Here is a 14,254-nt window from a genome sequence, read left to right as displayed (position 1 = left end):
TGTAAGCAGGAGGATCAGGGAGCACCGCCTGGGCAAAGGCGTGGAGGTGGGACGAAGGAGGAGCAGGGGGCGGGGCAGTGCCATGAGCTGGGATGGTGCCATGGCAGTGCCAGGAAGTGGGGCAGTGCCAGGAGGCGGACAGTGCCAGGGGGCTTTCTCTCCCGCACTGACTTCCACCCCCCCGCTTCTCCGAGGGCTGGTTTTCCATTTTCTGGGCCCTGTTTCTTGCACAGTAGGGGCTAAATAAATGCACAGTGACTGAGTTGCATCACAGGACCCACTCCCAGGCCATTCCCTCCCTCTATGTAATCCGCTGGGGTCGGACTCGGGACTTGTAAACACGTGCCCAGTTCTCCCAATCCTGGACCGTCTGGGAAGGCGGAGTCAGGATCCCTCAGGCTGCTGCTATAAAGATGGTCCTCCCTCAACAGGGGGGAGTCAAAGCGAAGGGCGGGAAAGATGGCCACTGATTGGCTGAGGACTGGCTGGAGACCACGGGCATGCGCAATGGAGCCTGAAGGGGGGGTGAAGAGTAGGTGTTTGTGGGTGTCAGAAGAGGTGTTTCCCAGGCTTTCTGGGATATGTAGTCCGATGACAGAAGGTGCGCAGGCGCACTGAGCACCCCGAGGCTAGACATGCGCGCGCAGCCGCGTCCACCATTGCAGGCCGAGTCGGCCCGCTAGACGGAGGAGTTTTCGCAGCCTCTTACCCGCGCCCTGGGGGAGTGTCACCGAGGTCTGTACGTGCGGACCCCAGCGTCCGAGTCCCCCGACTCCTCCCGGCGAGCTGAGCCGTTATGCGTCCGGACACGGGAAGGGGCGGGGTCCCGGGGGGACGGAAGGGCGGAGGAGGGAAATGTCGAAGGGAAGAAGAAGAGGCGGGGCCTGTGACGTCATCTGTTGCCTGGCCCTCGGGCCAGGGAAGGGGCGGGGCCTGATAAATGACATCTGCCCGTTTGAGGGGCCTGGGTGGGCGGGCCGAAGAAGGGGCGGAGCCGGATGACTGTAGGTGTCCGGCCTTACCAAGGAGACTTGACCCCTCCCCAGGTTTTCTGTGCTCTTGACCTAGAGGGGCCTCGTGAGGACCTCTCGGACCCCCAGGCTCCTCCTCTGCCGAGACGTGTTTGTGGGAGACAGATGTGGGCCCCGGGGTGCTGGGGCTGGGCGGGACCTCCCATGGACAGGTGGGGAAACTGAGGCCCGGCAGGAAGCGACGGCAGCCCTGTGACGCCTGGAGCCCAGCAGGGCCTCCCCCTCCTTCCGGTGTCCTGGAGGGACCCACGTGGGGTGTTGTGGGGGGGTCCCTGTGTGATGGAGGCCCCTCCCAGTGCTTTGGGGGCAGGGGGCCGGGAGGGGTCCCATGAAATAGTCTCATGGGGGAGACCTTGTGGGGCCTGGTGCCGAGCTCCCTGCTGACCACTCTTTGCTGACCGCTCCCTCCTGTCCACAGCCCCTGTCCCTGGAGGGTGACTTCCTGTGGACCCCCAGAAGTCTGCAGGCCTGACAGCATCCCTGTGAGGAAGCCCGAGGCCCCAGCCTGGGGGCCCTGGGGGCCCAGATGCTGGAGCAGGGAGGTAAGAAGGATTTGGAGTCAGGGGCCCCGTGTTCGAGTTCTGACTCTGCCTCCTCGCTCAGGAGCCACCTGAGGCCCCAGGGGCAGGGGGGGGGGGCAGGGAACTCCCTCACTCCTGGTGCAGTAGGAGTGACCCCTCCCCTGACCCCATCCCTTCCTGACCCCCACCAAGAAGGGCCAGGCCTTGGTCTCAGAGTCACCCAGGGCTGTCATTGGCTCACTCTCAGCCTCAGTTTCCCCACTTGTTGGCCTCCACGGTGTTACCCTCCTGATCACCCCTCTGTCTGGATCTGGGGGCCCCAGGGTCCCTCCCTCCCCCTGCCCAGGCCCTTGGAGGGGCTCCAGAGGGCTGGTGGGTGGTGGGGGTGCCAGGTGGGTCCTGACCCCTTTGTCCTCCCCCAGGTCTGCCCTCTGAGGGCGCCAGCCCACACCAAAGCCCAGGGGAGGAGGTGGATGAAGGCAAGGCCCCCCCCTGTGCCCCATCGGACACTTCCAAGGTGAAGGTGAGCTGGGCTTTCCTCCTTCCTTTCTGAATCGGGTTAGGTCTCGGAGCCCCCTCTTTGTGCTCACATTGCTGCCCCTCCTGCTCCCTTGGGGGATGGGCCTCCCCTCTCCGCTTCCTGGGCTATTAATATGGGGGGGCATGGCCTTTGCCCTCAGGGGTCTGTGGTTCTCTTGGGGAGACTAGAAGCCCAGGGGCGAGAGCCTGTGGCCGTCCATGAGGCAGGGAGCCTGGGCAGGCTCCCCGGAGGAGGCCTGATAGCTGGGGAGGGTTTGGCGCTTCCCAGGGGCCTTGGGGGCACACTGGACAGGTAGACCAGCGAGATAAAGGTGCAGAGGGGGGTCATCAGGCACAAGGGAGAGCCTGCCCTGCTCCTGTCCCTTAAGCCCCACTGCCCCTGGAGACCGGGCTATCTTCCCTGGTGCTCCTCCACTTGCTCTCCTCAGTTCCTCGCTGCCCGAGCTGGGGGAGCCGGAACCCTCCGTGCTCCCCCTTTCTCCCCCTTCTTCCATCACTCAGTGACCTCTCCTCTGAGGTCCACATCGGTCACACCCACCACCCCTGCCCAGGACACACCCCTTCCCTCCTCCCCAAATCCCCCCTCCCACCAAAGGACTTTAACAGCCACATGACCTCTCCCTCAGACCCCCGACCTCTCCCTTCCTCCAGCCTGCTCACCTCCACCCACCTCGGCCACACACAAGGTTGGTCACACCCTGGATCTTGCCGTCACCCACAAACATAGCACCTCAGTTCCTCACCCTCCGTGGTCTTCAATCCCTGAAGTTCCCTTATCCCAAACCTAATCTATGGCGTCCCCCCCCTCCCTCTGGCTCCCCTCACATAATCCTCTCATCCTCACTGTGACCCCTGACCCCTTGACCCCTCACTCCCCTCCCACCAGCCCCTCCCTCCTCTTCCCCCCATCTGGACCCCTTGGGGAACCACTTCATCTCTACACTGTCCTCCTCCTGTGAATGCCTCGACCCCTTATCACATCCCCAATCATGACCCCCAAGCCTGAGGCCTTGGGTTCACTTCCCAGCCATCTGTCACCTTCACACATCCACACATGATGGTGAATGAAAGTGGAAAAAATCACGCTGTGGTGGGTCCACCACAAGTTTATGGGGACACCACCCCACCGGCCCCTCCCCGCTAACCATTATCTGATATCCCTTCTGCCCTTTGGGGCTAAACTCCTCAAAGAGGCCGTCGGCTGTGGTGCCTTCACCTTCTCGTCCCTTTTCTTCCTTCTCTGCAGTCGGGTCACTTACATTGGCCACACCGCTGTCCTCCCAGTGCACAGGGGCAGAAGAGGGAGGGTGGCAGAGCTCTGGGGTGGGCAGGGGACCTGTCTGCGGTCACACAGCCGGGAACACCGGCCTCCTGGGCCCAGCCAGGAGCACTAGGGCTTTGGAGGGCCCTGCCTGAGGCAACGAGAGGGCCAGTGGATTGCGCCCTGGGTCACTCAGATGGGGGATGTAGCCGGGGCTTCTGGTCGACAGCCCTCCGTGTGTCTCTGTATCCAGCCGGGTCTGGCCTTTTCCACAGCTGAGTCTCCCCTTCACCAAGAAGACTGTCAGCCCCTCAAGGCAGAGAGTGTGATATCTCCTGCATCTGCACCCCCATTCCCCCCCAGCCCAGCCTAGGCCCCTCCTGGGTGTGCCAGGGCCCCCTGGGGAGCTCTGTCTGTCCCAGGGCTAGCAGGCATGTGCCCCGTGTTTCAGGAGCCCGTGACCTTCAGGGATGTGGCCGTGGACTTTACCCCTGAGGAGTGGGGGCGTCTGGGCCCGGCTCAGAGGCAGCTGTACCGGGACGTGATGCTGGAGACCTACCGGAACCTGGTCTCCCTGGGTAAGGAGGGCCCCCCCACCCATTCCCCCCAGGCCCATGATTCAGTCTCTGCTTGGGTGGGGGAGGGGGGAGACGGGTCTCTGGGGACTGGAAGGTCAAAGGCCTAGGACGGGTCAGTCAAGCCCCTGTGGGCTCCTGACAATCCGAGGGCTCCTAAGCAGCCCTCATTCCCTTCTCTGGGTCTTAGTTTCTTCATCCACAGCACGGGGAGCTTGGCGACCTCTAACAGGGCTCCCTAGCCCCCGTTTGTCCTGGGGCAGTGCCCCAGTGAGGGGCTGGGCCTGAGTTTGGGGCAGCTCCTGGTCTCCAGCGCATATCACCGCTTCTCTCTCTTCCTGTGAATAGGGCTTTCCATTCCCACACTGGCTGCCGTCTCCCACCTCGAGCAAGAAGAGCCATGGATGGCTGAGGGGGAGGCCCCAAGTGGCCCCCATCCAGGTATGTGCCGGGAGGAGGGCTCTCTGGACAGCCCAGGCTCTCACTCACTTCCCAATAGCCCTCCCACTCTCTGGCTCACCCCTCTGTGGCCTAGAGTCTGCTCCTGGCTGGCCTCAGGACTCAGAGAACCAGTGCCCCTTCAGGCTCTGATGTTTGTTTGGCCTTCGAGGCCCCAAGTCCAGTCATCCTTGTACAGATGAGAAGACTGGGGCACAGGGGGGAAGGGACTTGGCCGGGATCCCCCAGGCAGGGCTGGAGCTCCCACCTGCAGAGGGCACCTGCCTTTCCTTGAAACCTGGGGGTGTGGGGGGTTGTCCGGGATTCTCCTCCAGGATTCTGGAACAAGTGGTTTCCGTGTTCTGGCTTCTTCTCTTCCTCCTTGGTGGAATGGGGCTGCAGTGGCTACTTTGGCCCCTCCCTGGGCTGGTGTGAGGCCCCTTGGGGCTCTCTGTTCATTCCTGCTCTCCATGAGCTCGGACATCTCCGCCTTCGCTTGGTCTCAGCTCCCCAGCCCCAGTTTCCTTTTTGCTTTGGTAGCCCAAGCTCTTTTTCTCAGCAGAAGAAATCGGAGTTGAGTCGGACCTCAGAGGTCCTGCCCCTTCCTTCCCTCTCCAGATGAGGCACGCACACAGATAGCCAGCACGAGAGGGCCAGTGAGCAGGAGCTCAGGTTTCTGCCCATCTTCGCCCTCCCGTCTGGTGCTGGCCTTGCTGGGATCGGCTCCTGTCCCCAGGTGGAGAAGGGCTTCAAACGACAACACAAACCCAGAGGGTGCTGGCTTTTCTCTGGCTTTCCCGCCCCCCCCACACACACACTCCCCTGGGCTCATTTCCTGGTGCTGCTCTCCACGTTGGCTGGGCCACCTTTTCCTTCTTTCCCACTGCCTGTACAGATGTCCTTGGTGTCATTTTCAATCTGAGCTGCCCCTCTGGGGCAGCTCCCCTTTCTCCTCTTCCTGGGGGGTGTCTTGTATTTCCTCACTTTCCACATTCCACCAAGGCATGTCAGGGGATGCACAGGTTTCATCTCATCTTTTATCCCAAAATGGGGGGGCGGGGAGGGCATCACCTCCCTCTGGAATTCCCATCATTCCACCATAACAGTCTCCCCAAATACTAAAGCCAGGGAACCCCCTGGGAAGGATCTGGAGCAGGGCAGTCCCAGTCACTTGTGTCCTGGCTTCAGACTTGACACGGCAGTAGGGATCATTGGGTCCAGTCTGGGCCCTGTGCTGACACTAAGATCACCTTGGAATTCCTTAGATACAGAGTTGGATTTCTTACCCTAAGAGCCCAGAAAGGAGGAAAGAGGCTACAGGTTGGGAGCCCTTGTTCGGGGTATGCTGCAGTATTCTGGGCTGGGGGCATGCTGTCCCATGAGACACTTCTGGATCCCCCTTCTCCATCCCTATTCAGCTACCCCACCCTGGATGTGGACCAGCAGGCCTCCATTTGAATCCCTTCTCTACCTCTTGTGTGACATTGGGGGGTCCCCTCCCTGTGCCTCAGCTAGGTCAGTTGTGAATTGAGGGACTTGTATCCAAGGAGACCCAGAGTCTGTATCATTAGACTCTCACCCCACCCCGATCTTCACTTTGTTCTCTGATGTTGTGTTCCACTTTTTTTCATACATCCCAAGTTCCTATTGAGTATTTTTCAGAGCCATATTCAGCCATCATTGATTAAGCAGTTACTATATGTCCTAGGCCCATTCAGATAGTCCTTGCCTACAGGGGGCCTAGGTTCTACCGGAGTGATGACACATGGACACAGTCAGTCATTCCTTGTAGATTTTACTACCAGTTCCTATCTCTGATCTCCACTACAGTAATTAGCAGCCCAGGGGCCAGTCGACCCCAGGGGTCAATCATTTAGTAAGGGCCTACTGTGTGCTAGTCACTTGGGATACCAAGACAAAAATGAATCCAACTCTACTTTCAAGATGTTTCCATTCCATCAGAAAATATGTTTCTATCTCCATACGACCCTTGATAGCTTTGGGTGGGAGGATCGAGAGCCCTTATAGACTCTGGGAGGGCCCTTGGGCCGAGTCCTGAGTGAAGTCAGGGATTATAAGATGCTCAGGTGAGGAGGGAGAGCATTCCAGACATCAGTAAGATGCAGAGGTCAAGGGATGACTGGACCATGGATTGGGAAGGAGCTAGAGACAGGAAGAGAGAGACTGGAGAGGCCAAGGGCCTTACGTGCTGGATAGTAGAGGTTACATTTGGCCCTGGTGGTAGCAGATAGCCATACAGGTTTGGTGGGTAAGGGGCAGATGTGGTCAGATCTGGGCCCATGAATTTTGTTTTAAATTGCTTTCAGACCCAAAGACTAGACCTGAAACCAAAGAGTCAAGCCAAGGTTGGGATATTTCTGAAGGAGGAATATCCCATGGGATGATGGGAAGATTTGTCCAGGATGGTCCTGGGAAGCCCAGTATGAGGGAAGCTTGGACGTGTGATGGGCAGTTAAAAGAGCAGCAGGAGAGACATTGCAAGCATATGTTTGTCACCAATGAGCAAATGCAATCCGGGGACACAGGCTCCGAATGGGATGAATGTGAGAAAAGCATCAGTCTGAGACCATGGCTGATTGTACACCAGAATATCTCCTGGGCTGGAGAGAGGGCCTGTAAACACGAGGTGAGTGGGAAAAGCTTCAAGCAGCTTACTCACTTGATGAACCATCCAATCATCTGTGCACAGACGAAACCTGATATGTACAATGAAAGTAGGGAAGACCTTCTGCTTGGCTCACCCCCCAGAAGCCATCCTAGAGGGAAGCCCTACAAATGTAAAGAATGTGGGAAAGCCTTTAGCCAAAACGCACTTCTTACCAAACACCTGAGAGTTCACACTGGAGACAAGCCCTATGAATGTAGTGATTGTGGCAAAGCCTTCAACCAGACTTCACACTTGAGGCAGCATCGGAGAATTCATAATGAAGAAAAACCCTTTGAATGCAATGAATGTGGGAAAGCTTTCAGGGTGAGCTCATCCCTTACTGAGCATTGGAGGACTCATACTGGGGAAAAACCCTATCAGTGCAATGAATGTGGTAAAGCTTTCAACCGGAGTACCCACCTTACACAGCACCAGAGGATTCATACTGGAGAGAAGCCCTTTGCCTGTAATGAATGTGGGAAGGCCTTCAACCGGAGCACACTCCTTACTCAGCATCAAAGAATTCACACTGGAAAGAAACCCTATGAATGTGATGAATGTGGGAAGGCCTTCCGAGTGAGCTCATCCCTCACTGAACATCGGAGAATTCACACTGGAGAGAAGCCCTATGAATGTAATGAATGTGGGAAGGCCTTCAACTGTAGTAAACTTCTTACTCAGCACCAAAGGATTCACACTGGAGAGAAACCCTATGAATGTAGCCAGTGTGGGAAAGCCTTCAACAAGAGCCCAAACCTTACTCGGCATCAAAGAATTCACACTGGAGAGAAACCCTACATATGCAGTGAATGTGGGAAAACCTTCAACCAGAGTACCCACCTCATTCAACACCAGAGAATTCACACTGGAGAGATTTTCTATGATCCTGTAACCAACACATACCTGTGAACGTCCCTTGGGTACTTGAAGTCTGCTGTGGTTACCTACTGAGTTTACCCTTGGGCTGATGCAAAGAAGGGTCCCTCAGTCTGTCCATTGGTATGGTGGTTTGACAGGAAGTGTTTGGAGTTGTCCACAAATTGTTGCCCTTGGGTTTCCCCTTTGGGAAGGGTCTTGCTGCCATGTTCATTGGAAGTGAAGCTTTTCATTTCCCCAGGCCAACCAGAGAATTCCTTAGACCATATTGATACCAAATTTCTTCTCCAGAGCTAGTCGGAGAATGGAGAAGTTTTAGACCAGATGGGAGTAATGGAAAGACATTGCCACTGACTTGTTCCATGAACAGGTGGGTGAAGTAGCCACAGGGGCTTTTTGCTTAGCCTCTGTGGGCTTGGGTGCTGGAGATCCAGGAGTGATGATTCCCCCAGGTAACAGCATTCTCATTTATCTCCATTCTATATTTCCTTTTTTCTTTCTCACCTTGCTTTCTACTCTCCCCTCACATCACTGGAGAGAGAATTAGAAGGTGTGAGTGGGGCAGGAGTGGAGCAGCAGGTCACAGAGAATGGTTGGGACCTTTATGGAAGATGTTTTCCCCTTTTGTGGGAGTTAGTCACCATGTTGACATCACCATTGCTGTGATGGGATAGTGATTCTCTGTTACCTTTGGTGGGCTTTGTCTTCCATATATAATCTGTGGTTGGCGAGTGAGGTGGGAAATGAGAGTACAGACAGCTGACTGGCTTGCACCTGGACAGAGAGTCAAAATCCCCTCTGTCCCACCTACCCCCTGACATTCCTGGGAATCCTCGGGGAGGGCTTCTGCCCTCTGATACACACACACACTGCTGTGTGCACTAAGGAAAGTCAATAAATACTTGTCCCTTCATTTTATGTAGCTGTCATTACTAAGGTGTCCTTTCTGCCATTTTGAGGTTCCCAGGCTGCCACCGGGTAATGGCAAAGAATTTTGGAAGTGAGAAGCTTTTCCTGACCATCAGGCCTAACACGCCCTCATCCCCTCCAATAGAATCAGATTCACAAAGACTAGATTTCATTCCCGGCCTTAGCTGGGCTGGGGTGGTGAGCATATCGCATGCCAGTGTCCTCTCAACCTGTGTGCGAAGTGTTGGGGTGGCAGAACAGAGACTCGGTGAAGTGGTTCACCTACCTCACAGCAGACCCAAACGTGAATAGCTTTCCTATTCATAATCAGATATCAAACCAGGAGGGACCTGAGATCATCGACCCAGCCCTGTCATTTTTCAGAGGAGAAAATGAAAGTGCTTGCCCAAGGTCACACAGTTCAAGTTCCTTATGAAGAAAGGGGCAGAGGCAGTATTTAGCCCACGTCATCTACTCCACTAGCTAGTAGCAAAACCTCGTTCAGTCGTTTTTTAGTTGTGGCCAACTCTTCATGATGTCATATGGGGTTTTCTTGGCAGAGATACTGGAGTGGTTTGCCATTTCCTTGTCCAGCTCATTTGACAGGTGAGGAACTGAGGCAGACAGGGTTAAGTGACTTGCCTAGGCTCACATGTATACTAAGTGTCTGAGGCTGGATTCAAACTCATACAGATGAGCCTTTCTGATTCTCCAAGCCCCAGGCTCTATCCACTGTGCCATCTAACTGCCCCCTTGCTAGAAGCAAAACCTACTTAACCTTGTAACTGAGGACTCTAGCTTCCCAGTGCATCCCAAGGAGAATATGATAGTTCTGGTGTTAAATGTGCTGCCTGGGTCTGAGTCCTGGCCCTGCCCCTCATCAACCATGCCCCTTGACTGGTCCATTTGCTTGTCTAACCCTCTGTCAGTGGCATGATTTGGACTGGGTCATCTCTAAGGACCCACCTCTGGGTTAATGCCCACTACGTATCTTTATTTGGGGAAACAGCCCCATTCTTTCATCTTAGAAGAGTCAACGGGATGCTGCTGTTGAGCCTCTGCCAGGGGAAGAATTTTTGATTGGGAAGCAGTGGGAGTGACAAGAAGATGGTCTTCTTCTGGGTGAATTCTACATCATAACCCCAGGAGGATGGGCCCAACACAGACATCGTCCACCCTTCCCCACACCCACCCCTCACTCCTTCTCAAAGACTGGCTTTCTCTTGACACCGCCATTCTTCAGTCCCAAGTTTGAACCCTTGGATCCGCTGGGACCCCTCACTTTCCCTTATCTCCCAGTTTGGAACATTCTACTTCCATGCCTAATACTGACCTAGACTCCTGAGGTTGTCCTTAGCGTAGTTGGACTATTGCAGTGGCCTCTCCTTTGATCTCTCTACTCTGGCTCCCCACCCCCAATTCATTCACAATCTCACAACGGCCAACATAATATTTCTAAGACGGATATTACCCAGCTGTTCCTCTGCTCAAGAGTCTGCAGGAGCTCCCTTTTGCCTCTAGAACAAACTAGAAGTGTCTGGGACCTCCCTGGACCTCAGTTTCTTCTGTAAAAGGAAGGTTCATGATCCTTGGAAGCTGCTGTGGAAGTGTGGAAAGAGCAGAGCATTTGGAGTCAGGGGACCTGGGTTCATAAATGGCTCCAAAATGTGCTTCATCTGAAGTTCCCATTCTTGGCTTCCTGTTTCTGCTCACTGAGCCCCAGGGATCTTTGTGGAGTGTCCTCTGGGCAGTGGGTGGGCTGGAGGTGTTGCTGTCTTTCTCAAGAGGTAGAGGCTGAAGCCAGAAGGACATCGGAGCTGCTGGACTGGACCCCAAGGTGTCTCCCAGCTCCAAATCTAGGATTCTGTGGGCCCTTGGAGAGCCCCGAATGGGAGAGCTGGGCAGCTCCCTCAGCCAGTCAGCGACATGGCTGAACCGTGTCCCTGGGACCTGGTAACTCCAAGCCCACTGAAGGTACAGAGAGGTGAATGAGGAACATTCCTCCAGCCAGGCCATCTCCTGTTGGGAAAGAGGCTGCCTGGGGCAGGGAGTGGAGGTTGAGGGGATAAGGGGGGACCATATAGATTATGAAGTGATGCACACCCCCCTCAAATGTCCGGCTTTTTATTTTTCCCCCAGGGCAATGAGGGTTAAGTGACTTACCCAGGGTCACACAGCTAGTGTCAAGTGTCTGGGGCCGGATTTGAACTCAGGTCTCCCTGAATCCAGGGCCAGTGATTTATCCACTGTGCCACCTAGTTGCCCCTAGCTTCCTCATTTCTAAACAAACCAGAGGCCCTGTTGTTGATCATTTGCATAATAAGGCTGTCACTAGCATGCAATGGAAAGACTAAAATAAAAGATAAAGAGTAGTTGACCCGGTGATAGTCTTCCAAGTAGAAGCAGCTTTGGAAGCCCTGGAGACAAGTCACTGGGGCAAGTAGAGAAAGGGACTTGTCTAAGCCACCAGATAAGAAAAGCCAGCCCCTCTGGCTCCCCAACTGCTGTACCTCAATGCACCTAAAGGGAGGACACACGGGGGAGGGGGAGGGAGAGATGGGGAGGAAATCTGTCCATCTTTAAACTGTGCCCCACTGTGCTGCATCCTCAACAAAGGTCATCGTCCCCCATGCCCACTCAGTCACCAAATTGACCTCACACCTAGATCATTGCTATAGCGGCTTGGGGGGGTGGGGGTGGGGTGGAGAGTTCTTTAGACTCCTCCTTTCCATCTTGCACTAGGCTGCCAAAATGGTTTTCCTGGGACACAAGTCCTGCCCCTTCACTTCCCTACCTCGCAAACTCCAGTGGCTCCCTGTGGCATCCAGGATCAAATAGGGAGTCTTGATTTGGTTCCTGAAATCCTTTGTGTCCTGGCTCCAGCCTTTCCAGCCTTGAGCTTTTCACCTTTACAGACCATGGTCTGGTCAAGTTGGCCTTTCTATTACCTGATATTAAAAGCTCCCACTCCTATGGGGTTTGTATTAGCTGTACCCAGTGTCCCCATTGGCTCCCTCCGAGATTCACCTCCAACCCTAACTTCACAGGGAGAAGCTGCCCTATCCCAATATCCTTATCCCCATCCCTCAATTACTAATTTTCTATATATTCCCATCCAAGGATTGGTTCACATAGTAGATATATTATTGACTGACTGCCTATATGTACCATCTCCCTTTTAGGCAGCTGGGTGGTGCATTGGACAGAGCATTGGGGCTGGAGAACACTCAGGGAAGACCGAGTTCAAATCCAGCCTCAGATACTTCCTAGCTATGTGACCTGGGCAAGTCACTTAACTGCTGTCTCTTAGTTTCCTGAACTATAAAATGGGGATAAGTATAGCACCTCTCCCAAATACCCTTTAATCCCTTCACAGGGAGGGCAGAGTTGGGCTTTCCACTCCTTGGGGCTTCTGGCTCTGCCTTATGTAGGGGAAGACAACTGAGCTAAGAAGCCAGGAGAGATGTTGCCCTTCATTTTTCAGAAGCCTCTATCCTGCTCCACAAATAGGCATGGTTCTCAACCTCTCCTGCTGCAGAAGGGGAACCCATGATTACATATAGTCTGGCAGCTCTGGGGATACACACTTTTTTTTTTTTTTTGGCAGGGCAATCAAGGGTTAAATGACTTGTCCAGGGTCACACAGCTAGTAAGTGTCAAGTGTCTGAGTTTGAATTTGAACTCGGGTCTTCCTGAATCCAGGACTGGTGCTTTTATCCACTGCACCACCTAGCTGCCCTCTGGGATACACACTTTCACTTTCCCTTCCTGGGGTGATCATCCGAAGGATTACAAGGAAAGTGGTTGCAATAGGCTTTAGAAGCAGAGAGGTACAGGATTATAAGAGCAATAGTATTGGAAAGGAAGTGAGATTATGAAATATAAAAAAAAATGAAAACAATTCTTTGATTTGGATTAATCAGAACAACAGACAACAATGGGATATTGGGAAGAGGGGAGGAGAGGAAGCTCACAAGCGAATACCTCAATTTTTACGTCAAGTACGAGGCAGGGTCTCAGCTGAGAGATTGGGGGGAGAGGGAGCCATAGTAGGCTTTAGGAGGACTGAGGAGTTTGGAAGAGCTGCTGTGGAGTGTGAGAGAGGGGTTGATAAGGGAACTAGAATAGGATTGCTGGCAGCAGTGAGGGCCCAGTGGATTGTGTCACACAAAGATCAAGGACCAGTTAGAACGTGATTTTTTCCCTACAATCAGCAGCAGGTAAGAAGGTAAGGAATGGTGGGGAATGACCCAGGGACTGAGAACAGGGCTTAATCGGGGATGTGACAAAAAGATTAAGGATTCATGAGAGGAGGACAGTGTAGAGATGAAGTGGTTCACTAAGGGGGTCCAGATGGGGGAAATGGAGGGGAGGGGCTGGTGCAGGAGAGAGGACCTGGGAGGGGACTGAGGGGTGAAAGGAGAGTACAGTTATGGGAGGGGGGATGCCAATAGATTAGAGTGGGATAAGGGGATTTCGGCATTTAGAACATGGAGGTGAGGAACTGGAGGTGCTACATTTGTGGGTGATGGCAAGATCCAGGGTGTGACCATCCTTGTGTGTGGTCGAGGTGGGTGGAGATGAGGAGTGGAGAGGTTTGGGCATCTGAGGGAGGGTCAGTGTGGCTGCTGAAGTCCCCTGGTGGGGGTGGGGGGAGGAGGGAAAGGCTGTGAGCTGGTACTGAACTCATTGGCCTCCGCTCCCCAAATTCATGAGACAAGATGAGTAAACACACTGTGACAGCAGAGGTCATGGGGTCAATGAGAAGTAACAATAACAACATTATATAGTTGTCCCCCCACCCCACAAGGGAGCCTTCAAGGCTGGAATTTTCCTTTATTAAGTTAAATACTTTAAAAAGAAAAATACACACTATGGGATCTTAAATTCTCTGTACCTTTCACTCAGTTGGGTAATTGTCAAGGTGTGGGCTGGCCGTAGAACCATCCCTGCAAAATCCTCCCTTCTTCATATACCTGGAGCTGGGCAGAGAGCTCAGACACCATCTAGTCTAACTCCCTCATTTGTATGGATGAGGAATTTGAGGCCCAAAGAAAGGTTGTGACTTGCCCAAGATCACACACATCAGAGTTGGAATCTGAACCCAGGTCCTCTGACTCTCCAAATAGGTTGGAGAAACTTTGGCAGAATATATAAAAGAAGAGCTATGAGATGGGAGTTGGTGATGGTCTTTTCAGTTGATTAATTTTTCCTCTTACAGAAAAACACCATTCATTTTTGTTTGACTTCTTTCATAAAATTTCCAAGAGGCATAATAATAATGTAAATGGAAAGCCTGCCTTGGAATAAGGTCCTGCCTTTGATAACACACTGACCACATGGCCACGGCAAGTTGCTTAATTCCTCAGTGCCTGCCAGGCACCTTTCTACATTGGTAAAAGGGAGCTTCCTTCTTGGGAGTTCACTTCCTCAAT

The 14,254-nt window shown here is 53.8% G+C and overlaps 1 protein-coding gene across 2 annotated transcripts; it reads left to right on the top strand.

Moving 5' to 3' along the window:
• The first annotated feature begins 640 nt into the window (after window positions 1-640).
• On the top strand, window positions 641-13,155 carry LOC122749593 (zinc finger protein OZF-like). Of its 2 annotated transcripts, none has more exons than XM_043996030.1 (6): window positions 641-735; window positions 1,450-1,573; window positions 1,975-2,075; window positions 3,805-3,931; window positions 4,277-4,369; window positions 6,694-13,155. In XM_043996030.1, the coding sequence occupies exons 2-6, from the start codon at window positions 1,558-1,560 to the stop codon at window positions 7,941-7,943; spliced, it is 1,587 nt and encodes a 528-aa protein (XP_043851965.1). In that variant the 5' UTR covers window positions 641-735; window positions 1,450-1,557; the 3' UTR covers window positions 7,944-13,155. The 2 variants fall into 2 exon arrangements, with proteins under 2 accessions (XP_043851965.1, XP_043851966.1); XM_043996031.1 differs by having other exon boundaries at window positions 666-739.
• The last annotated feature ends 1,099 nt before the right edge of the window (window positions 13,156-14,254 follow it).

The sequence above is a fragment of the Dromiciops gliroides genome, chromosome 3 (assembly GCF_019393635.1).
Source record: "Dromiciops gliroides isolate mDroGli1 chromosome 3, mDroGli1.pri, whole genome shotgun sequence".
NCBI lineage: Eukaryota > Metazoa > Chordata > Mammalia > Microbiotheria > Microbiotheriidae > Dromiciops > Dromiciops gliroides.
This window is presented reverse-complemented; position numbering and strand designations above follow the sequence as displayed.